Source organism: Podarcis melisellensis, assembly GCF_964234715.1.
Source record: "Podarcis melisellensis genome assembly, chromosome: 2".
NCBI lineage: Eukaryota > Metazoa > Chordata > Lepidosauria > Squamata > Lacertidae > Podarcis > Podarcis melisellensis.
The window spans coordinates 97516855-97542895 of NC_138529.1; the positions used below are offsets into that span (position 1 = coordinate 97516855).

Consider the following 26041-nt stretch of genomic DNA (forward strand, 5'->3'; position numbering starts at 1 on the left):
GTTTTGTGGACCTCTGGTTTTCCCTTTCCATAGATTCGGACAGCTAATGTATTTATCTTTCCTATCTGCAAACATTTGTACATCTGGTCACTTTGTCATTTTGTTGCAGGGGTTTGCCAGACAGATGCAGCAAGAGATACAGAAGTCGATTCTCACCCTGTTTACCGACAGCCAAAGCTCTGCTTAGGATACAGCAAAGAAGTTTGGAAAGGAGATGATATAGCTGACAGGGCACTCGTCGCAGATAAGACAGGTATGGAACCTATTAATCTGCGAAAGCATTTTGGAAAATTCACTTTAATAAAGACCACGAGAACATCAAAGAAGCCTTTTCTTAGACATTCAGAGAATTTTTTATTTATTTTATATTTATTGAAACAGTTATATACACACTTTGTTTAAAATCCCACCTTTCCTGGTTTCCAACTAGATTTCCGTGCCACCTTCATTCATAAGTAGCAGTTGTCTTAACAGCTGTGAAAGCATCATATTATTATTATTTTGTCTGAAAGCTGGGTAGAATCTAGAGAGCATGAATTGTTTAGGGAGTTACTCACCAAAATGAGTAAGGAGCTATATAAGATTATTCCTCATGCCTATTTGCGGGTCCTGCCCCTTTTAGTGATAGTGGCATGAGAGAATCTCTGTAAAGGCTGTAATCCAGAATGGCTCAATAATACCTTTTATTGACTCACTTCTTCTTGGCAAGGATAATCAGCCTTTGGGCTGTGCTGAACTCTTTAAGTGTAATTCTCAAGTTTGCTGTCCACAACAGCACACAAGGTTGTATCGGCCCGTGATTGTCTACCCAATTAATAGGTCAGAGTTGAACTGCAAACAAATCAAAATGTAAACATGCATTATATATTGGCAAAGATGCATTATATATTGACAAAGAGCAGCAAAATGGCAGAAATGGGCAGAGAAGTTGTGGATAGGAGGCAAGGTGCTTAAGACTTGTCCTGTGTACCAGTTTCCCCTCTTGCAGTCCCTTCCCTTCTAAACACATATATTTAATTCCCCCTTGAGGGGGAAAAATCAGCAAAAGAAGAGTAGCAGTTGAAAAGCAGCAGACCAGTGGAGGACTGGTGTTTTCCTGCTTCACACCATGCCCTTCCTCTACTGTTTTTTATCTGACCATCAGAGAACCAACTTCCTGAATCAGCATCTATTTATTTCCTTTCTTATGCTGTGATGGAGATGATGCATTAGCAATAAGGCCACCCAAATCCTGCTTCACAAAAAGCTGGGTTCTGTGACGTGCGCCGTTTTGAAAATTAAGTGCAATACGTGGCTTATTCTTTGTAATTCAAAAGGAGAGGCAAGAAAGTTCAGGGTATTGTGATCCCGTGTTTGACCTGTGCGAATTTTACTCAATAACTCCCCCCGGCTTCTGATATTTCACTAGAGCAGTAGCTTCATAGCATTTGCCATCATGAGGGACAGAGGCTTGCTTTTCGTTTAAAATAATTTAGCATCCTAAGAAGCTCAGCTTTCAGAATGACAGCATATGCCTAATCCTAGCTATGGTGAGGAACAAAAGTGCATATAATAAGACAAGTCAGTCACTGAGGCCACCATTGCCTATTCTGTCTGAAGCATCATTGCCCACAAATTCTAAGTCATGGTTGCTTTAAAAGAATAATAACCTGCCTTGTCTCCCTCCAGGCTACAGCTTGCCAGTTGTGTGTACTGATTGCAGCGGGAGCACTGACAGCATGAGCGTCACCATTTACCCCAAGGATCCAGATTACGGCCCTCTGCCTACAGAGACTGTGCCTTCAAATGCTTCCAAAAGCAAAGAGTCCAGCAGGCAGGACAGCATACCTGCTGCCAACCGCCAAAGTCCCCTAAAGTGCAACGGGAGCGCAAACAGCAGAAAATCAGATGGCAGCAGTACCATCTACCCCAGTAATCACGACAGGATGCCAGCTGCTAGCCCAGGCACACCGCCTCAGCCGGACAGCAAAGGTGTGTGTTTTAATCTCTTCAACATGCCTGCTACTACAGTCAGTAGAGTATGAGACTCTTGGCATCTCTGGGTCGTGGGTTCAAGCCCACGTTGGGCAAAAAGGTTCCTCCTTTGCATGGGGTTGGACCAGGTGACCCTCATTGTCTCTTCCAATTTTACCATTCTATTGATACTTTTCCAGGTGCTCCAGTAAAGGGATGGGAACACCTGGGGCCCTCCAGATGTTGTTGAACTCCAGCCCTAGTCAGCATGGCCAGTAATCGGAATTTATAGGAGCTGGTGTCCAGAAACATCTGGAAAACCCACAGGTTCTCTTTCCTCCTCTAGTAAATTGCAACTGCCTGTTAAGGTTTTGGAAAATGGATGTAATGTATTGTATTTTTCGCTCTATAAGACGCACCAGACCATAAGACACACCTAGTTTTTGGATCAGGATAGCAAGAAAAAAATTATTCTGAATCCCAGAAGCCAGAACAGCAAGAGGGATCGCTGTGCAGCGAAAGCAACGATCCCTCTTTCTGTTCTGGCTTCTGGGATAGCTGCGCAGCCTGCATTTGCTCCATAAGACACACACACATTTCCCCTTACTTTTTAGGAGGGAAAAAGTGTGTCTTATAGAGCGAAAAATATGGTATATTTGCTCCTAAGCCAGGCATGGTTCTTTAGCCCTGATTCTTATACACCCATATTGCTCTTGGAAACAATCCCCTCCCCTTAAGTGTCGCGTTCCAGAACCTGGGTTCTGGAGTCACACAGGCCGGCAGGCAAGCAGCCCCAAATATATTTCCACAGGACCTTTTGTGGAAATATAGCATGACACATAACCAGGACACTCTAGTCTTGTAGCTTGGAATCTTGCGGGGTGGAGGAGCATCCAGGACATTGCTGGTTGGGAGGCATGGGAGAGAAGTGCCTAAAAGAAGAAGACAATGGCTGCATCCCTGCAGCGTCACCAAAGAACCTGGGGTGCATTCTGACCTGATGGTGGCTTTGGTGACTCTAGCTACCAGTGTTTGTGTTGCATCCAATCTGGAATGGAGCTCGCTTCCCAAAAACACTTGCAATGAATTGTGGGGCGTGCTCTAAATTGGCAAACCATCCTGCATCGTGTGAAAGCCAAGAGATGAAGCTGAATCTCTGCTTCCAACAAATGCAAATAGTCGTGGAGGCAAAAAGTCTAAACTAGAGATTTACGGGCTTTTGTAACTAAAATTACTTTTTAATTAAGTTTGGTTTAGGTCTAAATATGCTGGTGCGTGTACTGAACGCGTGAGAGAGAGCTAACAGTGGATTTTTACTTTTTATTTTTACAGGTTCTTCACAGCCTTTAGCGAAATCTTTGGAGCCTTGTGGCTTTCTACTGCCTTCTGAAGGCTCACTGCGGCATTTGAAAGGAACTGCTGAACTATCGCTATCAGAGAGCGAAGCCAAACAGGCGCTTCTCTCCAACGGACACTTACCAAGGTCACGCGACTCCCTTCACGAATTGAGCCACTGAAAAGGTTGCAACAGACTGAGGAAAACTGCTATGTGCAAATTAAAATGGAGCATCCTATATATCTATATATCTATCTATATATATAGATATCTACAGAATTTCTTTCTTTGCACGAAATTATCTAAGCTACTTCTACCTCAAGTTCTGAACTGATAGCTCCTCAAAGAATAGGGAAAAAAAGAAAGACAGGAAACAAGATGAGGTATAAGAAGCAAGCTTGCGTGGGGGAACGAAGTCTTATCAATGCAACACCCGCTTGTACATAGTGTCAGAACTTTCCTGGAAATATCCGTGGCTCACACGCTGGCTTGCATTACAAAGCACAGAAATGCAAAAGGTTCTTGTGTAAAGTGAAAAGTATTTGATAACAAAATTGTACATAAGAGTTTTCATATATAAAAATCTATCTAAATATATAAATATATATATATATTATATCTTTTAACAGAGGTTATTTTATTCCTTGGTGCATGATGGAACTGAGTGAACTTATACAATGACAACATACAAGGTTTTTCTCGCTTAGAAGGTTGCTGTTAGGTTTCTGTGTTCTGTTTTGTGTTGTTGTTTTTTTAAATTCCCCAATCATTCTGGTGCCTTAGGTGAAAAAAGAACAGACTCATACATTTTTCTTACTGGAACAAGACCTTGTTTGTGAAATCTCTCCCCCCCCCCCCCTTTTAATAGCAAGTACTGAATTGGTTTGCTAGTTCAAATATCCCCATAGAAATATTGCACTTACAGCACAATCCTGTCGTCTACTCAGAAGTGAGCCCTACTGACTTCAGTGGGGCTTGCTCCCAGGTAAGCGTGCAGGATTGTTGCCTCGGGTGTTTTAAACTGAGCTCTGTTGCTTTAGTTGCTTAGGCAGAGGTGGTGCAAAAGTGTCCCGGAAAGTTTGAAGAAGAATATGTTCCTTGAAACAAAAGGAAGTTAGACAAGAGTATGGGTACCATTATTAAACAGATGTACTTTGGCGCGGTTCCCATGCCGTGCAACCGGGCTTATGAAGGGAGAAGAGGGCTGCAAGTTCTTTCTACATCCTAGCTCCTGTTGTGAATGCCGGGATACAGACACACACATCCCATTGACTTCAAACAAATGTTAGCATGCATGCAGCCTTGGAGGAATGTAAGCAGCTGCCTCCTACTTGAGGCAGATCTAGCTCAGTCCTGTTTACACTGACTGGGAGTGGCTTTCCAGCACTTCAGAAAAGGGTCGCTCCCAGCCCTACCTGAAGATGCCAGGGATGGAACCTGGGACCTTCTTATAAGCCAAGCAGATCCTCTGCAGCCAAGCTACAGCCCTTCCCCTCTGCAGGATTGCAACGTTCGTGTGCCTATCTAAATGTGAACTGTTCATCGCACTAGTGCAGGTATATGCCCTCCAAATGTTTTGGGACTACAACTCCCATCATCCCTAGCTCACAGGACCAGTGGTCAGGGATGATGGGAATTGTAGTCCCAAAATATATGGAAGGCTGATTTTGCCTATGCCTGCACTAGTGGAACAGCACTAAAACAAGCATAAGGAAGAAGAGGATTGATTGGCAGACCATATTTTGCTCTGAAAACTACAATTTTTTTTTTCCTTCTGGCATTTTAGCACGGTCTATGGATATTTCAAAAGGCCTGGTTGCTTTCTTACGCAGTAATCTGACACACAGAATAATCCGTTTGCACACAAAGACCCGGTTTTCTTTTTCTGGATTCTGGCTTTGAATCTAGATTTTTTAGCTAGTTGCTCTTTTTGCTTTTAAAGAAACTTCTCTGAATTTTGAATCGTCTTTTTTTAGGTCCTCCAGGGCATTTATTTTATTTTTTTTAAAGGATGCAACCACACTAGGCTACTGCTTTCATTTTTAAAGTAACACTGCTCTGAGAGCTGTCATTTACCTAAAGCACTATTAAAAAGTAAACATAGAAAAACAATGTGAACACACAGGGAAAAGTTCTACTCAAAACCTAAATATAGAGAGCGTTCTTTTTGTCTGTAGAAGTGCTGCTGCTTCTCCTGATGCTTATTCACCTGGGTGAATAAAATTTCTCCTCTCCACCCCCCCCCCCAAGTTCTGTAGTTCAGGCTCTGCTAATATAAAGTTACATTTAGGTTGTGAATTAAGACGGAGAGGGGCAGAATGACATTTTGTGTTTTCTCTTTTTTATTATTCGTAGCCATGACTTGAAGGCCAGTTTCAGAGGAGCAAACGTGGGAAGCAAGAACATTTCGATTATTGTAGGCGCTTACATAAGATTTCTGGGCCCAATTCTGCCCATGGGGCAGGATACAAGCGAGGGCTTCAGCTAGCTCTAAACATACAGTCTTTGGAATGGTTCCGGTGTTCCCTTGCTCAGATTGTTCACAGTTCTAAAGAAGGCATTGCGTTATTTTCTTTCACCAGCAACAACAAATACCATTGAAGGCGGCGTTGCAAGGCCAGATTAACATGCAAGTTGCTCCTCACCCCAGTGTTAACGTTGCTTCATTCTACCTAGGTTACGCTCTTCTACTGCAGCTCCAGAGGAAGCAACTAGATGTTTGTGGCCTGGCTACTGTGGGTATTTTACTATATATAGTTTTGTGCATGTTGTGGGCTTTCCACGAAATGGGAAAGCCAGTGACACACACACTGCTCTCTTAAAGCCTGGGTAGTGCCTGCAAACATCTGGCTATTTTGCACCTCCAATAAGAGAGGTCCTACTTCCCACCCAGCCCATCTGGAGGAGACGATGGGTTTGTCAAGCAAGGACCCTCAAAACCCAGGAGTGTAAGGAGAAAGGTAACAAAAACATAAGACTCGAGACGAGTTTTGCCATCTGCTTTTTTAGCTGAAGCTGGCCGTTTTGAAGCAATGCATAACTTAGCCAGCTACCTGTCTCTATCACTTCCTGATGGTAGAGTCACTTGCACTTTCTGGTAGGTGGCTAATTATGTGAAGTGCCAACTTGTAGCTAGTCAGTGAATTTAAAAGGAAAAGAGTAGCCAATGGAGGTGGGAATCAGACTGCATTTTCCCTCTTGGTGGTACAGAAAGGGAATGCGTTATATGTTTTCTAAGAAGAGGTAGACTCATAAAGGCTAAGTTGATAGAGAGATGCAAGGGTGGGGGGAGGTATCATCGGAAATGCAAAGCACACTTGCCACGCTGACATTTTGAAAAATATTGTATTTTTGCATACTGTTAACTGTTTAAATAATATTGTTACTTCCACTAAATATGTGAATCTGCTGCTTCTGAGAGGCATTGTGAAAGAGGAAGTATTACTTTTGTGTACAAAGTTATTTATTTATTAGAAAATTTTGGTACAATGTTGTACATTGACAAAGTACATTGTAAAAATATTGGAAGTGTCCTAACAAATGGCATTGAAGTGACTTTAATAAACGCCCATTTATAATATCAATGGTTTCTGTTTAGATTAGGGTCTGTGATTATTGTTGGGTGGGTGAATGGGGTTAAGAGAAAAAGCCACATTGCTACGTGAGTGGAATTTGCAAAACTCATTTTTAATATGCAGTCCATCCTAAAAACAATTAACTAGAGAACAAGTCCCACTGAGCCAAAGTGGAACTTGCTTAAGAGCAAATAGGCAGAGGGTTGTACTTTCATTATCATTGATAAGTAAAGCTTTTAGGTGGTTTTACTAACACCTCTCTCTGTCACCATGGGCCAATCTTATGGGCAAAAGCGACTGGGGGATTTGGCAGTGTGCCGTATTGCCACCATCAATAGTGTTATATGGCATGACCTACTCAGCTTTCTCTCAGTCTCTCTCACCCTATGAAGTGGAATCTCAATTTTCGAGCGTCTTGGAAGCCGAACGATTCGGAAGCCGAATGCCAAAAACCCGGAAGTGAATGCTTCTGTTTTTGAACGTGCCTCGGAAGTCGAATGGCTTCCTAGGATCGTTTCTCCATTGACATTGCCAACCACCCATTGCGCCTCGGTTGTCAAAGGTTTCAGAAGTTGAACTGTCTTCCGGAACAAATTATGTTCAACAACTGAGGTTCCACTGTATCTTCTTCACCAGTTTGCTCCCAGCTTGGAGCTCCCCTTCACCCTCTTCCATGAAAGATCCAACACTTATTCTAAGCCTTCCTACAAAGCCTATGTTTGCTCCCAAACCATGACATGTTACCTCTTAAACTGGGCTGAAAGTTCACTTGCTATGAAGAGCTATCAGAAGCATTGTTCTAACACCCTCACAATATATGGGAATACATTTGAAATAAACTGCTAAATTATTGGCTTTGTTTTGTTTTGTTTTGTTTTGTTTTGTTTTGTTTTGCAGAAGAACTGCTATAGAATGAGGGGATGTCTCAAGATGAAGGTTTGTGAAAATATGAACTATGAGCAAAAGGAGAATTTGCAGGCACACACGCAACACATTTCAAGCAGTAGTGGCAAAGCAAGAGAAAGCAAAGCAAACTCATCTCAGGCTTGTGTTGATACAAAGGACATACAAAGCACATACCCAACTAGGAACAGGAAATGCTTGATTGAAAATAACTAGCAGCCATGAAGCAAATTGGACAAAAAAGAACTCTGGACTTCTCAGGCATGCTTGAACCCTCAGTAGATATCACTGTGATGCAACACAAGCTCACTTAACATATTTGTAATGGACATAATTTGGGGGGGGGAGTTGACAACATGGCTTAATTCACAGGGTTCTAAAAATTACATGGCACTGAAGAAGAGTTCTATGGCTATTGCCCATGAGAGCTGACTAGTACCTCCATGTTTGAGAGGCAGCGTAAATCCAAGCATCAGACAATGAGAACAAAATAGGATGTTTTCCAGGAGATACAGAGAGAGAGCTGTTGGAATGCTGGAATAGACAAGCTTTTACTCCGAGCCAACAAAGCAGTTCTTGAACGTTCCATCTGAAAATCTGATCCTGCTTTGCTGAGCAAGATTATTGGCACAACATTGTGTCTACAAGAAAATTTAATTAGTAGTTATGTCTCCAACTTAAGCATCTATATTATGTGGGAGAATGGTGTGTTTCCCAGGAACTCTGGAACTTTGGATTATCTCCTGCCTGGGTAGAACATGCCACAAACGTTATCTAGATCATTGCTTTGTGATAAGGGCAGGTGACAAAAATTATTCTTCAATGGCTTCTTTCAATTCACTGCCAAGACTGTTTAAATATTAAACTTTAAAGACCTGGTGAACATTTTGCCCTTTAATCTGCGTTATTTCTGTTTGCTTTTCCGTAAGTGGCTAGAATTCAATGAGACACTGACGAATGTTCTGCCCAAGCAAGCATTTCAATTGCCAAGTACGATAGTGCTGGATTTACATATAAGCTAAGCAAGCTATAGCTTAGGGCCCCACTCTCTTGAGGGTCCCAAAAAAAATTAAAGAAAAAAATATAAGATGAAAAACAAATAAAATAAAACCTACACACAGCAACAGTGTTTTGTGTTGTGTAGGCTCCTATGATGTAAGTAATGGGCCCTGCCTGATAGCCTGCTCCCTAAAATATTACTGGTTTGATAATTTCTATATATAGGGTGCCTACATTCTGCATGGACTGGTTGCAGGGCAACATGTACAAATGGCTTTAGATACCTGTTAGGTCCATAAATTACCATGTAGCATATATTCAAGACAAAAAACAGTGACCATTTGTTGTTGACAAAGGACAGCTGGACATATAAAGGGCCCCATTACCTTCAGTAGCTTAGGGCCTCATCAAACCTAAATCCGGCCCTGGGCACGATCCCCCAGCATGCAGTTCTCCTGACACACGGACACCCATCACAGAGGGGAGAAAGCCCCTTTGGGCAGTTAGAAGTCCTTTGCACATGTCGTCTGTTTGGCAGGGTTCATTGGGTGAATCCCGCCCAGTATATTTACATCTGAGTGTAGCCTTAAGCTGCAAAGCGGACAGCATCTCTCAGGGACGGCATCGGAGACATGCAAGTAGCAAACTTTGCACCCAGCTTTCTTTTGTAAGCAGCTTCGCAAGCTGCGCTTACAGGTGGTTACCAGGCAGCGTACAAAAATCAGAAGCCCAAATCACTATGCTACCCTGAGGACCGGAGGCACAGACTGCAACCCATCACTCCCTCCAGGACAGGCCCACCAATTCTTGCTTTGCTTGCTGCACTATTCCTCAAATACAAGAGGCTGTAAACGGCACCCTTACCCATCGCCCCCCCCCCTTTTTGTTGGTCATCCCCCTCCCCTTCTTCGCGTTCTGCAAGACTGTGCTGCTTGTGAGGTGGGAGGCGGGTAGAAAAACCAAGAGCATTGTTTCATTTTCATAGGCAACCTTGTTAGACAGTAAAATAATACAACATTGTACTTTTACTGGAGAAATCTGAGTCTAATTAAAAAAGGCAGCCTTGCTTATCCAAGCAAGAATGCTTGCTATGCACCTGCAGGTAGGAACAGTGGTCTAAACTTTCCAAATGGGGTTCAAACCACACACACACACACACACTTAAGGAAAGAAATCCCTGCGCCTGTCCTCTTTTCTTCTGTCCTCTGGAGCATGGCAGGCCTGGGGTAACGTAAATGCTGTAATGCCGGTCTTACAAAACAAATGAGTGCTCCTTTTATTCCTTCCATGCCGTGCAGGCCATGTTCTTCTCATTTGCACATCATTTTCCCTAAATGAGTTCTAATAATAATGCCTTTCAGGCACAAGGCTGGAGCCCATAAAACGAGTCGTTTGCCCCCCAAAGTTGCCTTTCTTGGCATGCTCCTTCCAATGAGCTCACCACTCGAACAGGGGTTTCCATACAGGGACATTTTATACTAGGGAAACGGAATTAAGGGTTTTCTTTTCTTTCTTTCTTTTTTTAAATAATAGTGAGAATAGAGTCCAGGCTGTTGAACAGCTGCTGAGCCACAGGAGGCAGGACCCAGGGCCTGCGGGGAGATAAACTTGTGGGAAGGCAAATGAATAACTTCACAAATGTGCATTTTTTTTCCTTAGGAGAAGGGGGGAGGGAGCAGCTCCTCAGCTGTTCCTTTTTGAGTCCCAGAGCCAATTCACAAGAGCAAACGGCGTATCTTGTCATACATCCCCAGGAAGATAAAGCCTCCAAGACTGATGGCAGATATTCGAGGGACAACGCCTGCAAACAACCTGAGAGAGAGAGAGAGAGAGAGAGAGAGAGAGAGAGAGAGAGAGAGAGAGAGAAGCAAAGATTATTTTAAGTCTCTTATCAAGATGCATACAACCACATATGTTTGGATTTAGGTTTGATGAGGCCCTAAGCTCCTGAAGGTAATGGGGCCCTTTATATGTCCAGCTGTCCTTTGCCAACAACAAATTGGCACTGGTTTTTGTGTTGAATATATGCTATATGGTAATTTATGAACCTAATAGGTATCTAAAGCCATTTGCACATGTTGCCCTGCAACCAGTCCATGCAGAATGTAGGCACCCTATATAGAGAAATGAGCAAACCAGTGATATTTCAGGGAGCAGGCTAGCAGGCAGGGCCCATTACTTACATCATAGGAGCCTACACAACACAAAACACTGTTGCTGTATGTAGGTTTTATTTTATTTGTTTTTTATCTTATACAGTATTTTGGAAATGTACACCCAGTGTTTATTTTTCCTTTAAAAAATGTTGGGGGCCCCCAAAAGAGTGGGGCCCTAAGCTACAGCTTGTTTAGCTTATACGTAAATCCAGCACCGATCTGTTGAATGTAGCTTCACAACTTAAGGATTTCCATCAGGCGTTTCTTAGACTACGGTACCCAACTCGACAAAGTAGGAACGCAGTGAAGGAAGGCCAGATCTGGGGACAATCTGCTACTGAACAAATCTAGAAGGGAAAGAGAAAGGGTACCCCAAGTCACCAATAGGTAAAGGTAAAGGGACCCCTGACCATTAGGTCCAGTCGTGACCGACTCGGGTTGCGGAGGTCATCTGGCGAATCATAGTTGCCACCTAAAACCACAACCAACGCATAATTGATTTATTTTATTTTATTTTGTCACCACTAGTGGTTTTATACATAACTGAAATTTGTATTTGCTGTTGTTTACTTTCTCATTGGGACTGTGCACATTTTTGGCCCGCATTCTTCAGGCAAAGCGCATATTGTAAACACTTTAAACAGGTAAATAGCAACAGACTTGACTTCTTGCATTTCATTGCTATTTTGCTCCCAACTTTCACATCTCTCTCCGCCACCTTTACGCCCGTCCAGATATATCTGCCACCCAAGAATCTGCATCTGCTGAAGTGCCCCAATCCAGGAAGGTTTATGCCATAATAAATCTGTCAGTCTTTAAGGTGCCACGGGGCTCTGTTGGTGGTGGTGGTGCACAAAACTAACGCAGCTGCCAGTCTGGAAACCCATACAAAGGGTACTGAGGTATTTAAAAGGTACAGCTCTGCCATTAGTAAAGGCTTCGTTCAAAGGGCAGGTGGCAGCATTGTGGACTAGGAGGCTACAGTCCTTTCCTGTAGAGGAATGGAGAAATTCAACCTGGCAGTCAAGAAGCGATTTGTCACTCCCACACAATGGGGCTGTTTGCTTCTAGCCCAGTTCATTTGGGTCCAGCTTTCCTGTGAATTAACAATTTGCCAACGAGAACACCAAAAATGCAAAAAAAGTGTGGGGATCTGTCAGGCTATATAACACTGGCTCACACCCTACCCCTTCGACATAAGAAAGAGGTTCTCCCTAATTCCAAGCACATGTTGGCTGGTTGTGACCCACGGAGTGACGTAAGGCAATCCTTTATATGATCAGCAATATATTTCCTGGAATGAGCCGGCGGCACTAAAAATAGATTCTCACGTTAAGCTCCAGTGGTGGATCCTGGCTCAAATGAAAAGTCCTCTTTGGCTGAAATAATTAATTCTTTCCATTCTGGTTTATGAGGGATTGAATGAGTATCTGTTCAAAACCTGCTGGGCAATAAGCAGCAGGTGCTTCCTGGCTTTTAAAAGCTTTGCTGTATGTGGCGAATTTAAATGCGGAGGATGGGTGTGTCTACGCATTCTCCTAAAAAATGCATGAATTCAATAACTGATTATGCAGGGTGACTAAGTTTCTACATGAGAGGTGCTGGGGGTTCAAGTTTCTCTCTCACCAACAAAGACAATCTGTCTTTCTGCAAGTGCCAGGTGCTGTTCAGCAAGGACACAATGACACAAAATAATAATAAATTAATAATAATAATAATAATAATAATAGTAATAATAATAATAATAATAATAATAATAATAATAATAATAAATTTGTACACTCTGTACATGTTCAGTGGCATTCATTCCTTTACATATGTTGTAAGGAAATGTAGCAGGTGCAAGACCTGCATTCCCAGCGCCTTAAAGAGCAATCAGCCATCCTTGACCTCGCTTTGACCGCACAGCTTAAACATTGAAATCCATTTCAGAAACGATATTGCAGAGCGAAGAGGAAATGTGGATTAAATGTCAGCAAATAAATAAGACTAGCATTTGTAAGAATATTGCTATTACTTATGTAGCAATAAAAGTAAATTAGAATTGTATGATGACAATACTATTATAATGATGACATCGCGTAGATTTCTTTGTTAGCGTAGCACTGATTCTGCAATAAACTAATCGGGAAGCAACCCTGGAAGAGAGCAGTGGGCTGGAGACCTCTTCCCATCAGGAAAGGCTGCTGGATTCAAGGTCTTTCAGTGCAGGATAAAGGTGGCTGGAAGGAAGAGGGGAGGAAGAAGAGGCCATGATGCATACATAAGGCCCTTGGAGAGAGTTAGTGTGTTATAGTGGTTATATCAAATCCAAACTACTACTACTACTACTACTACTATTCTTCTTCTTCTTCTTCTTCTTCTTCTTCTTCTTCTTCTTCTTCTTCTTCTTCTTCTTTCCAACTCTGTGAGGTGGGTGAAGCTGAGAGAGAGTGAGTCTGGTTCAAAGATGTCCTAAACGAGCTTCGTGGTTTCGTGAGGATTTGAAATCTGTCCTAGCCCACTCAAGTCTGTCCTATGCTACTTGGGTTCTGGTGTGGAGAAAGTGGATGGAGCTGGGAGTTTTTTTCTGGTCCCCTGGATAAGGAAGTTCAGGTAATCCAGGGACACTGATGGACAGGAGATACAACACAGACAAAAGGAAGTGCTTCCATACACATCAAACAAGGGAGGCAGAGACTTTGTTCCCACAAGATAACAGTGGGGGCTGTTGACAGTGGGGGCTGTTGGCTTAGACGGCTTTAAGGGAGATTAGGCAAATTCATGGAGGATAGAACTGTCAATAGATATGAGTCATAGCTGCTCCAGGGAACAAGCAGGTTCAGAGGCAGCACACCTAGAATTACTAGCTTCTAGGTGGCAACAATGGAAAAGGGATGTTGCCTTCATGGCCTGCGTGAGAGCTTTCTAGAGGGATTTGGTTGGCCACTGTGAGAAGCAGCGTGCTGGACTTGATGGGCCAATTGTCAAACTTAGCAAAGCTCCTCACATGTTCTTGTGCTTGCTATACCGTTCTGTTGTGCCCTGGGGTCACAGGAGGATATGGGATTACTTTGATACATCCAAAAACTCTTGAAACAACCTTCCCACCATCACAAACCCTCTGTATGGCTATGTAGGTTTTTAAAAAAACAAATACCCAATTTACTCAGGCATAAAACAATGTTGCACAAGGAAAAACCAACATTCCTCTCCTCTCCTACTCCAGTGTGGTGTAGTGGTTAAGGATTTGTAATTTGGTGAACTGGGTTCGCGTCTCCGCTCCTCCACATGCAGCTGCTGGGTGACCTTGGGCCAGTCACGCTTCTATGAAATCTCTCAGCCCCACTCACCTCACAGAGTGTTTGTTGTGGGGGAGGAAGGGAAAGGAGAATGTTAGCCGTTTTGAGACTCCTTAAGGGGAGTGAAAGGTGGGATATCAAATCCAAACTCTTCTTCTTCTCTACTGCAGTCCGGCACTCTCCAAAAATCCACACTGGACACCCAACCCCCAAGCAGATTTATTTAAGAGTCAAGGGGGGCTGCAGGGGGCAGGGGGAAAGAAGCTCTGTTGCAGCAGCAGAAGTCTGTTCAGTTTGTGTTACAGACAGCTTTGGGTGCACCCCAAATCTCCTGACTTGAGTTCCTGCAGCAAATTCTGTAGTGTGAGGCTGTTCCACCAACAGGAAGAAACATGGTCATGTGTAAGTCCTCCATCTCCCAATCAACTGCCCATTGGCCTCAGGTTTTCTGCTCATGGAAGGCAAATTCAACTTGGGAAAACGGTGATGGGTAGGTCTGGATTTCAGCACTTCTGAAAGAGGATATAATTCTCTATGGGGATAGTTTTTTTATGCCTCCAGGCTGCTCCAGTAATCCTATGCACAGGCCATTCACTGCCCCATTACATATGTAATCTTTACCTCTTCCCAACTGTACGCCTTCAACATGTTCCTTTAAAGAAACCAGGTTCTCATAATCCTAGCAGAAAACGTCTGCTCACTAGACTTAGGCCAAATGTTACCGCAGCTCTCCCCGCTTCAATAAAAAATAATAATAATCAGCCTGGATTTTCTAACCTGATTAAATTCTTCCAATAGCCTTTCAGCAAGGAAAATTACACATCCCTGTTGGATTAGAATTCTTCCTACAACAAAGGTTTTAGCGAGCAATGAGACTTGTCTGTAAAGACCAAAGCCCCTTGGTAAGTTCTGTGGGTCTTTGGATACCTGGTCCAACTCATGAATAGATATTGGTGAGTTTTCTCTCTCCTCCACTGCTAAGTCAGATGCAGAGCTCAGTTCACCTCCTTCCTGCACTTGCACTTGTCTGTGGTAATGATCTTTGCTTCGGGGCTGCGGCAGGCAGATGGAAATGTTTTATGGTTTCACTAGACAGCAATTCGGTCTATTACCATAATTACAGCTTTAAAGCCAAGTAATTTGTAACAAGGCAAGTACCGACAGAGCATTCCATGGGCAGATATTGTGGTAGAGCACCATTGTTCCCTGTAGAAATGCTGTCATCTTCCTTGGAGGCTGAGGCAGTTTAATTGGGAAAGACCATCTCATTGAACAGGCACCTACTCCTTGTGAAAGATGATCGTCATTGACAAAAGAATGGCACATTATTACTTCATTATCCACACACTAAACCACCCGCATGCCTCACTGAATGTCAAAATCACAAAGACAGACCCTGGTTTCATTCCGTCATCAGTTAACCATGACCATCTTCCATACAGGGATAACTTTAAGAGGGGGTGGCACCTGAATTCCAAGCAGAGATGGACAAATCGGTCATTTTCAATCTCCCTCAGGTAATCATTTTTCAAACCCTAAGCTCATTTTTTACATCAATTTGCGAAGTTTTCTTTCCACATGAAAGTGAGTACGTATTTCCGTGCCAATTTCTTTTAATATATGCATTCATGCATTCATTTCTGCAAGTAAGATCCTCTATTATAATATAAACTTTGAATTTTATTTTCATTTACCTATGCAATCCTTTTTTTTTTTGCACACATTTTAATTGGAGAACTGGGTCATAAAATTTGGAGATGTGTGAATTTCGCAAGGTCACTGTCTTTTGATTTCTGCATTGTTTTGGGAAACAAAAATTACGCAGGTTCACACAAAAATACAAACCAGACAAATTTCTCCCCCAAACTTAACACTAAGGCCTCGTCTAGATTTTCCTAATGGCAAGTTTTTTTGCTTGTTGATATGAGATGCAGCAGACCACTGTCATTTGCAAATTGCTTTCCGTGAGACCACTTCCCACTCCTCATTCCGAGGCAGACTTGAAAATCTATTAAGGCTTCCACCTGAAAGCAAGCACGCTTGGGAAAGAAGGCCTACTGAAAACACGTCTAAAAGTCTCAGCGTTTGGGTGATTGGGTGTTGCTCCCTCAGACACTAAAATGTGTTGACAGATCTTTATCCACCCACCCAGGTTTATGTCATATCATAGGTTAAAAATCATTCTCATGCTTGTCTCCAGGACTTCAATGGCAATGCTCTCACTACAGAAACGCTTGAGTCACACTTCTTGGTTTGGGTGGGTGCCCCAGTCTCAAAACGGAAGCGTCAAAAGATGCATCTCAGTGCCAGATGCTGACACTATAGATGTGATCCACGGGAGTCTTCGTGGGGCTACTTCTCCAACAGCATTTCCCAAGAGCAAGTCTCTTTGAATACCCGGCTGAGTCGAGAAAGCAGTTTAAGAAACTTCCAAGCACATGTAGACCACTGTGTGGATGGGCACGCAGTTTTGCAAGAAGAAGGAAAAGAAGAAGAGTTTGGACTTGATGTCCCACTTTATCACTACCTTAAGGAGTCTCAAAGCGGCTAACAATCTCCTTTTCCCTTCCTCCCCCACAACAAACACTCTGTGAAGTGAGTGAGGCTGAGAGACTTCAGAGAAGTGTGACTGGCCCAAGGTCACTCAGCAGCTGCATGTGGAGGAGCGGGGAAGTGAACCCGGTTCACCAGATTACGAGTCCACCACTCTTAACCACTATACCACACTGGCTCTCACTGTAAGAATGCACCTACCGATTGCAGCCTACAACACTGGACTCCAGCAAACATTTCCTTTTTTTAGTTGCTTAACTATCCCTCTCAACCAGTGCCTCCAACCCTGGGCAACTCCTACATCCAACAGCTAAAGTGAACGAAGTCCACAATACCATAGGGAACTCCACTGTCCACTACTCAGTTCCAGTTTTCAACAACTCAGCAACACAGCAAATGGCATTCCATGGTTGTTGGTTGTTGTTTTTTAAAGCTACACGAGGCTTTGAGGGACATGTAATTCGAAGCCTGTCTCTAAGTTGCAACCTCACAACTAAATACTACCCATACATTCTCAATCCGATATCCAAAACCATGAGTGCTCTAAAACTGGAAGAAGAGACTCTCCAGATACCAAAAGGCCACACTGGATTTCTGACTCCGCAGAATGCAGACAGCCTAGAGCACAACACAGAAAAGTGCCAATGTGCACGAAACAGGGGAGCAGCCTCTCATCTGGAAGAAGAAAACCAGCGCAAGTGTATGTCTGCTTTATGCCCCTCTGATCTCCTGTTATAATCTCCTATTATATCACTGTCAAGACACCTATCTGCTGCTGTTAGTTCTCTTTCTCTCCCCCCTGACAGGACGGGATGTTAATTTGCTGGCCCACAGTGAAGGTGCCAACAGGAAGCCCAATGCGCCCTTCTGGTTTTAATAAGGTGTCAATCCGCAAGATAAGGCATTTGTCATTCTTGGTTTCAGACAGGCACAGAGCCTGACACTTTTACTGTTCTGATTAATAGATTTATAATTGGCAGCAGGCCTGGCAGAACTGGTCTTTCCTATTTCCCACCCTTTCCAAGACTTTTCTTGATGCTGCCCCAGCTTGCCACTTATCCCTGCCTAGAGATTAATCAGAGCTATATTTTTCCCCTCAGTATACAAATTTAGAGAAATTCTGAAGACATATATCTATATACAGAGAGAGAGGGAGGGAGAGAGAGGAGGGTGATTGTAGGTCTAGGGCCTTTCAACAGAATTAATCAATGAAATTTAATTTCCAGCTGCAACTGTGTGTAACTGTTCTTACAACCTTATTTACTGTGCTACAGCCAGTCTAGAGAGCCATGAAGTCAGGTGGTTTCATTGGATGGCATTTTGCAGTGAATATAATTCAGATGGAGCAATGTCCCAGGCATTTATGGATGCTGCATCTTTGCTCAGGTGGCTGGTCTGTGGCCCGCCGCACCTCGACAATGCCAGCAACTTCCAAAGGTCCCTGAAGGACATTATACCTCTGTTGATGCAGCCTAGAATAGCATTAGTCTTTTTTTTTGCTGCTGCATCCCACTGTTGACTCATGTTAAGCTTGTGGTGCCCTAAGACCACTAGATCCTTTTCACATCTACTGCGAGCAAGCCAGTGTCCCTCATATTATATTTCTGCAGATAGTTATTCCTGCTTAGGTGTAAAATCTTGCAGAGGTGTGGTTTTTCTTAGGACCATGGCAGGATGTGCCCCACCATCCATGGTCCTAAGGCTGCTCAGCCTTCCCCAAAACTCATGTTGACACAACAACAAAGTGTGTACTCATTAATTGCATGAATGAGTGATTGGCTCAAGACCGCAATACCTCAAGGACTGCTTCTTTCCTTATGAACCTACCCGGACCCGGAGATCATCTTCTGAGGCCCTCCTTCATGTGCCGCCTCCTCAAGAGGTCCAGAGGGTGGCAACACAAGAACAGGACTTTTCTGCAGTGGCTTCCTATCTGTGGAATACTCTCCCTAGGCCTGGCGCCTTCATTATACACCCTTAGGTGCCAGGCAAAAACGTTCCTTTTTAACCAGGCCTTTGGTTGACCTGACCAACATCCCATACCCTTTTAAAATATGGATTTGGGGGTATATTATTGGGTTATTGCTTCTATTTTTATTTTATATACTGTGATCTTTTTATGTGAACCGCCCTGAGACCTCCGGGTATATAAATTCAATAAATGATGATGATGATGATGATGATGATGATGATGCAATTAATGTTATATTGAAGTTTGGCCCTAACTTAGACTTCTTTTTAAATGAAATGTAAGAGCAACATGGCTCCATCCAGAGGAGTCTACTTGATAATCTCTGAGGTTCTTCTAATTCAACAAACCTTTGCCTCCACAGAAGCTCACAAGCAGGCCTGCTCCAGAATGATTATTAGCATTTCCTTCTTTTTTTCCAGCTTTCTATTTGTTTTTAGAGTGAAGCCTAATATCAACCCCATTACTTATTCTCTGGCAGAGAGGATAGAAAGAAAAGACTGTTATTACTCAGTGAGTTTTGCAAAGCAGAGGGTGATTACTGATTGAAAGAAAGGAGGCAGCTGGAAAGAAAAGCTATTCAGGGTCTTCTCCTTTTAACCCCCTGAACTACTAAACCTACAAGTAAACCATAATACATATAAATATACAAACAGGGTGCAAATGACAAGCAAAGATTATGGAGCCACTGTAGTATGTTATTATACTAAACCTATTAAATATAAACTCACTAATCCAAGCTAGAATTTGAACCCATACCCTGCTTTGCTGATCACAACTCCATGGAAACCCTTTTGGCCACTGCAAAACACTGATTTGTTTATTTTTTAAGTAACCCTCTTCAAAACAAATACTGGCCACATAATATTTGTTCTGTCGATCTGTTGGGTTTTCCTTCCTCCCCTACTTCTCATCAAGTATTCTTTATTATTAGTACTACTTTGTGTACGTTGTTGAACAATAAAAACAGCTGAATCTTTCTTGTTTGCCCACATTTTGCTCTAGTGCTGTGCCTGCTGCCTCCCTGGCTTGAAAAGTACTCATTTAAGTTTCACTCATTCCTCTTACAACTTATCTGTCACTAAGCAGCACAGATGAAAACATTAAACAGAGGGGGGGTGCCTTTCTGCAGAAAAATATAAAGGCCCCCAGTGTTACAAGTGAAACCCACCTTCTTCCCAGGCAGCATTTTCAAATGCTACATGCTGAGACATTTCCCCTGTGTCCAGTCCATCCTTACCCAGAAATCCCTTGGGTCCTCCATACTTGATGCAGAGCTGACAGCACATTTCCACTTGCGGTTCTGGAGCCGGTCTGTATAGAAGAAGCACACAGATAAACATTTGAAGCTGCCTCATATCAGGTTAGACCACTGGGATGTCTTGCACACTACCGTCTACCTCTACTCCAAAGTCTCAGGCAAAGGTCTTTTGCAGCCCTTTAAATTGAGAAGTTGTGCATGCAAGGCGCATGAACTACCACTGTGCTCCATAGATATGGAATGACTGCTGGTTTCCTTTTTATGTCATTCCTCTTCAACTGCATTTGGTGGGTGGGCATCTTCTCCACACCACACATCCATGAAGGACTGAATCTAAGAGTTGCAAGTCAAGGTACTTCTTCCAAGACAAAGGTCTACTCCCAAACTGGCTTGTTTATTTTGTTTTTTCATTTATGTGTCCCACCTTCCCTCCAAAAAGCTGTAGGTGGTGTACATGTTTCTGTCAGTTTGCAGTTCATAGTACAGTAAGTATTGATCTGATGTGTAGAGATCTTTCCTGTTCTGCTTAATTCAGGAGTGTTCTGGAAGGTTTCTTTCTATGTGACAGAAACAGACAGAAGGTTCTTCTTTGGGTTATTCCTTCTGAGAAGTTGAGTACAGCTGATTTAAACTGTTTCTGTTATCTTTCTGTCAAGGTCATGCTAACTATAATAGTAAGGCCAAAAGGAGTCTGAGCTTACTTTCTCTTTCTGTCTCTTTGTTCTGGTGTTCTGTTCTGTATGTAGTGTGAAGCTTTCGTCTTATAAGTATTGTAAATTTTATTGTAAGTGCTGCAACTGGATTTTTAATGGACTGTGCCAATCCTGTATGTATTGGAATTTTGACCATTATGCTCATTTGCCTTCAGTAGCAGTAAATCTCTGCTGGATGAAGTACAATTGCCTCTGGTCTATTTTTTGAGAACTCTGCAACATGTTTAAGTTTTCCCTTCCTCCGCGTGACAGGTTCTCCCCCCCCCCCATTTTACCCTGTGACCAGGAGATGCTGACTGGTCCTTGAGCATCATATCTGACTGTTGATTTGAACCCAGGTCTCCTTGGGCCTAGACCAGCATGTCACACTGGTTCCAGATGAAGTCATTTATTACAGTAGCAAATAATGCACACATCCACTTTGTCTCTGCTTTGTTGAAGTGGAAGATCCTGGTGCTTAGAATGAAGTGCTGTGGGAGCACACTGCTAAGGCTATTTTTCTCAATTCAGTCTAAAAAAAAGAGGTGTCAGGCTCAGATGGGCAGAGTGGCATGATAGGACCTGGGAGAGATCTGGGCTTGAATCCCAGCCTAATGCAGCACAGCTTTGGGCAAGCCACCATCACTCAGTCTCTGTTTCTCACTTGAAAAACAGGAATAACACTGGTCCACCTCGGTGTATTGACTCAAGGATAAATGGGATTAGGGGAAGCAGTTGCCAGCCCCGAGTTACAGGAACGAGCCAAGCCTATAAATCTAAATTAATAGATCAGTTAATAAGCACCAACTGGGGAAGCCCTTTGGGGAGCAGCAGCAGCAGCAGCAGCTGAGTAGGAAAAGAAATGAGAGGTGGCCAGAAAAAGGGGCATCAGAGTTGGAGAGACAGAGACCCCAAACTTAAAATGGAAGAAAAGAAACCATTAGAAGGTGCTGGGTTCGATTTTGTTGCTACTACGCAAACCCCCCACTGCTATTAACCTGCAAACCTGTCAATCAGCCTCGCACTGTTCTCCGAGCTCTTACCTTTGCCAGCATAATTCTTGTCTTGGCTACATCCAGAGGGGTGGTGACTGCAGCTGCAAATCCACCTGAGCATATAAAAATGCCGAACACAAGCAAGACTTTGTTTGTTAAATATGCATGCTACACAGCCCCATAGTTCCCACAGCTTCTGCCAAAACCACTTCATTATTAATGCTTACAGCTTGTTTCTCACTTCAGAATCTGGGCATAGGTTGTCTGAAGCCAGAGTCTTGTTGGATTGTGGGGTCATCAATGCAACACATTTATTTTAAAAGCCTTTTGTTCAGACTCATTTCTTTGGAGCTGACAAAGAATCGTAGAATTGTAGCATTGGGAGGGACCCCAAGGATCATCTAGTCCAACCCCCTGCAATGCAGGAATCTCAGCTAAAGCATCCATCACATCAGTGTTACCATGTGCAACCACTGCTCTCCTTCAAGCTGATTTCTGATTTCAATTTATTCTTGCCCAGTACTCCCAGGGACAGGACTCTAGAGCTGTCACTTGAAAACATGTGGCTGAATCCCGTGTTAATCCTACTCAGAGTAGAATCACTGGAATTAATGGGAATGATTAACTTAGATCTATTAATTTCAGAGGGTCTACTCTGAGCAGAACTTGGTTGGCCACAACCCATCAGATGCTGTTTTCTACTAATCTGTCCATCCATCCCAGCGCTGTCTACTCTGACTGGCAGTGTCCCTCCAGGGTTTCTGGCAGGGGAGAAGCTGTTCCATCACCTGCTACCTGATCTGCAGATTACAGTATTAAATCTTTCTGCATGCAAACCATGCTGTCATAAGCTCCCCACCCCAGAACCAGCAGGGGCATGAAGAGTGTGGAGAAGTTAGCTTCATGCAGGCACAGTCTCAGATTGCTTAGGAAAACCCCTGGAGAGGAGGGGACTTAGTGGGGAGGCAGGGACCTTCAGTCTCAGCAACTCCTTCATGGGGTCAAGACTTGCTGGAGATGAGTTGCTGTGTTCATTAGGCCTGGCACTTCTGTGCAGATCCTGCGTTTGATAATAAAGAGTTAACTCCAATGTGCTCGGTGTGATTTACTGCTGCTTTGCTCCTGACACAACTGGATGTGTTGAAAGAAAAACAGCAGTGAGGCAGGTCCCCTCTGGGTGGGGCACAGGACAGCATAAACAGGAGGCATAAACGCTAGGAAAGGAGAAGAGCCTGTGGCAACCAGAGACAGAGATTTAACCACTGTAGCCACCCAAACAGCTAGGCTAACCCCAGAAGCTGTGGAGAGGCAGAGAACAAATTACACCAAGCCCATCTTAGAAACATTTTTGCCTTGTGCCTAAAGATGTATAATGAAGGTGCCAGCCAAACCTCCCTGGGGAGAGCATTCCACATAAAGGGAGCCACCACAAAAAAGGCCTGTTCTTGTGTTGCTACCCTCTGGACCACTCATGGAGGAGGCACAGGAAGAAGGGCTGCAGAAGATGATCTCAGGGTCTGAGTAAGTTCATATGGAAAGAGGAGGCCCTTGAGGTATTGCGGTCCTGAGCCCTTCCCATAAAAAACATGTAGCATGATGCCAGGAACACAAATCACGCTTCTGGCTGCAAGAAACAACACAGTGCCGAGAGAAGTAGGTTGTTGCTCCCACAGCAATAGCACCACCTCTCCCAAACCAAAGGTAATGTAATGCATGCCAGGATGTTCAGAACCAAGGGGATGAATTCTTGGCTCTGTCACCCTGGCAGTGCAGTACCAAAGCGCAAGCTATTAAACGGGCGAGCGGTAATGAACAAAAGGATAGAGGAGAAAAGCAGTGAGAGGTTAAAAAATCGAGATCCTTTCTAAGGAGTGTGCAGAAAATTCAGAGCCAAGTTCAGAGTACATGTTCCAAAAGGTCCAGCCCAGAGCATTGTCTTGGGAAGTAGCTATAAATAGTTGTCTTTTCCTCCCAGTTTTATGGAATATAGAAAGCTTGTTCTTTTCCAAAGTGTAGGCAGGAGACAGATATTTAAATCTGGAAGTGATTGAAAAGCATTCCCCCCCCCCCCCGAACTAGGCTTTGAGCAAACCTGGAAGGGTTCCTGGTCTTGCAAGCTTCATACACTCAAGTTTCCACCTTCAAACAGGTAAAACAAACTGTATGGAGCAACGAAATGCAGCTCATGTAGCCAACATGCATGGAACATGGTCAACTAAGCTCAGACCCTGGGTTTCCATGACGCTGCAGATAATCCAGTTTACGTGTATCAGAGGATCAGGGAACTTACAAGAAGTCCACAAGCAGCACTTCCTGGGGTTGTATTCAAAGTACTGCTAAGGGGAACAATCTGCCAGTGCAAGAATTTCCCCTTGCACAACAAAACATTATCTGCTCTCCGCTGAGCTGAATGCCCCCTAAAGATGTTCTGGGGATTCCCCTAACCTGCACTGTGCAGATTTGGGGGTGGTGTAGGGCCAGTGGACAGTTACTTAGTTGGGTACTGGTCCTAGTTTTCATGTTATAAACAGAAACTGGAGGAATCACAGTATGCAAGTATTGTAATTTAACTAGCTAGCGGATGGGGAAGAGAGAGACCAGCATTTCCCTCCAACTGCACTCAATGTATGACTTCAGAGGAAGTGGCATTGTAAAACAACAGCGTATTTTGTTTTGCCCCTTGCTTTGACTTCAGAACATGGCAGCAGTGGGACCACCAAGGGTTGCTATAACCATGCACTGGAGTGACCCAATTGTTTTGCTGTGCTACGCATACAGTGCAGAATTGCAGCCTGCACCACCTCGGCTCTTGGCACAGCAGATTCCACCCCTGAGGGACTGTGGATACTGAGCAGTGGCATCTGCACATCGGAGAGGATGCGCTAATTCTAGATTCTGCAGCAAAAGGGGTGGATTGGCACTTCAGAGGTTCCATCAGATCCCTACGTGAACGGAGGCAAGATGGCAGCAAAAGGTGAGCTCAAAAGAACACCAATGAGCACAGAAATGAAGAGAGCCTTTGGTAGATCAACAAAAGGTATCATATACTTAATTATTAACAGATTGCCATAATCTGAAGGAAATTCCACCCATCTGGAATCAACATACAAATCACACTGCAACCAATTAACTACAACCAACCATGCCCTGGGCCCTCCGGTCTCTCACTTCACCAGCAAAAATAAAATACTTACCCACCCCATTGTTCTAGACGCATTTTGCGACAGGGAATTTCATTAGCGCAAGCAGTTTCTGAGCTCTGGGCGCAGAACTGTGCCTAAGATCTCAGATTTAAGCTGCAGAGTGGAAGGAAAGGAGGACCTTTTTCTGCCTCCCCGCTTCCATCCACTCTCTGAAGACTGGAGAAAAGACTCTCTTAAGAATATTAGGGGGGTGGGCAGGGGAAGGACTAGAGCACGTGAAAAAATGAACATAATGTTTTAGTTCATTCGTTTTCAGCTTTGTATTCTTCTTATTGAAAAAGCCCACCTAGACATTCCATCGTTGCGCCCGTAACCTAGGTTTAAGGTGCCATTTAACTCCTAGCTTTCATATCCCATTTTCTAACACTGCTACTCATGTGTTGCTGACACAAAAGATCCACTCATATATAATGTAAAACAATGAAAGATTACTGTCTCCCCACCCCTTTTTACTATTTCCTCCCTTACTCTCCACACTTCTCTTTCCGCCTCAACCCCATATTGCCGATAACAATAATGTCTCAAAGTGAATGTACGTACTTTTGTTACTCGTGAAAAAAAAATACTGTAATAAAAACATATGGTGGGGGGAGAAAACCAAGGAACAACAATTCTAGGTAAGAAGGGTCTCCCCCCGCTCCTAAATCTGATGTGTAACCTGTCTGTCTTCCTGAGGAGACTCTGTCAGGACACCTGACACCACGCCACAGTGTAGCTTGAAAGGAGATACACCCCACACTTGGAGACACCCCCACACTTTTGAGATTCCTAGAACGAGAGCAGAGCAATATCTCCACCTGCACTGGTTGTGGATCAGACTGAAAGCTCACATTCCATAAGAATAGCTGCATGGCATCCTTAAGACATGCTATCAGTTAGTCAGCAGATATGGCTAGTCTATAAAAGGAAGATTCAACTCATAATAGAAGGAAGAAATCTCAGGATGGGGCATTTCATCTGCAATGATTTAACCAATTTAGGTTTGGAAGAACCGTCTTGGGCATCTGTAAAGAGTCAGTTCTAAAAGAAGATTTCATCATTGCCTTTATACCTTGTATGGGCAAGGAGACTCTCAAAACGCAGCACTGTAAACTTGTCAGAGCTAATTAGATCAGAAAGGGAAACCAAGGCAGCTGTCCAGGTTTATTGCACAAAAAAGCCTTCG

At 43.5% G+C, this 26041-nt stretch overlaps 2 protein-coding genes across 5 annotated transcripts in view; one reads left to right on the plus strand and one right to left on the minus strand.

Moving 5' to 3' along the window:
• The window catches only part of LRIG1 (leucine rich repeats and immunoglobulin like domains 1), a 139261-nt gene extending 132388 nt beyond the window's left edge, over window positions 1-6873 (plus strand). Inside the window, exons 17-19 of the mRNA XM_081901451.1 lie at window positions 110-253; window positions 1669-1971; window positions 3286-6873. Of these exons, the coding sequence (XP_081757577.1) occupies window positions 110-253; window positions 1669-1971; window positions 3286-3470 (632 nt within the window). The 3' untranslated portion in view covers window positions 3471-6873. The remainder of the gene's footprint in view (window positions 1-109; window positions 254-1668; window positions 1972-3285) is intronic.
• A 1158-nt stretch (window positions 6874-8031) lies between these two features.
• Window positions 8032-26041, minus strand: part of SLC25A26 (solute carrier family 25 member 26) — a 116737-nt gene continuing 98727 nt past the window's right edge. For 3 of the 4 annotated variants that reach the window (XM_081903266.1, XM_081903265.1, XM_081903264.1), the window contains 3 exons: window positions 21722-21786; window positions 19966-20039; window positions 8032-10578 (listed from right to left, as the gene is read on the minus strand). In XM_081903266.1, the coding sequence (XP_081759392.1) occupies window positions 10482-10578; window positions 19966-20039; window positions 21722-21786 (236 nt within the window). In that variant the 3' untranslated portion in view covers window positions 8032-10481. Of the gene's footprint in view, window positions 10579-19896; window positions 20040-21721; window positions 21787-26041 lie in introns of all 4 variants that reach the window. The other variant, XR_014165919.1, reaches the window with a different exon arrangement.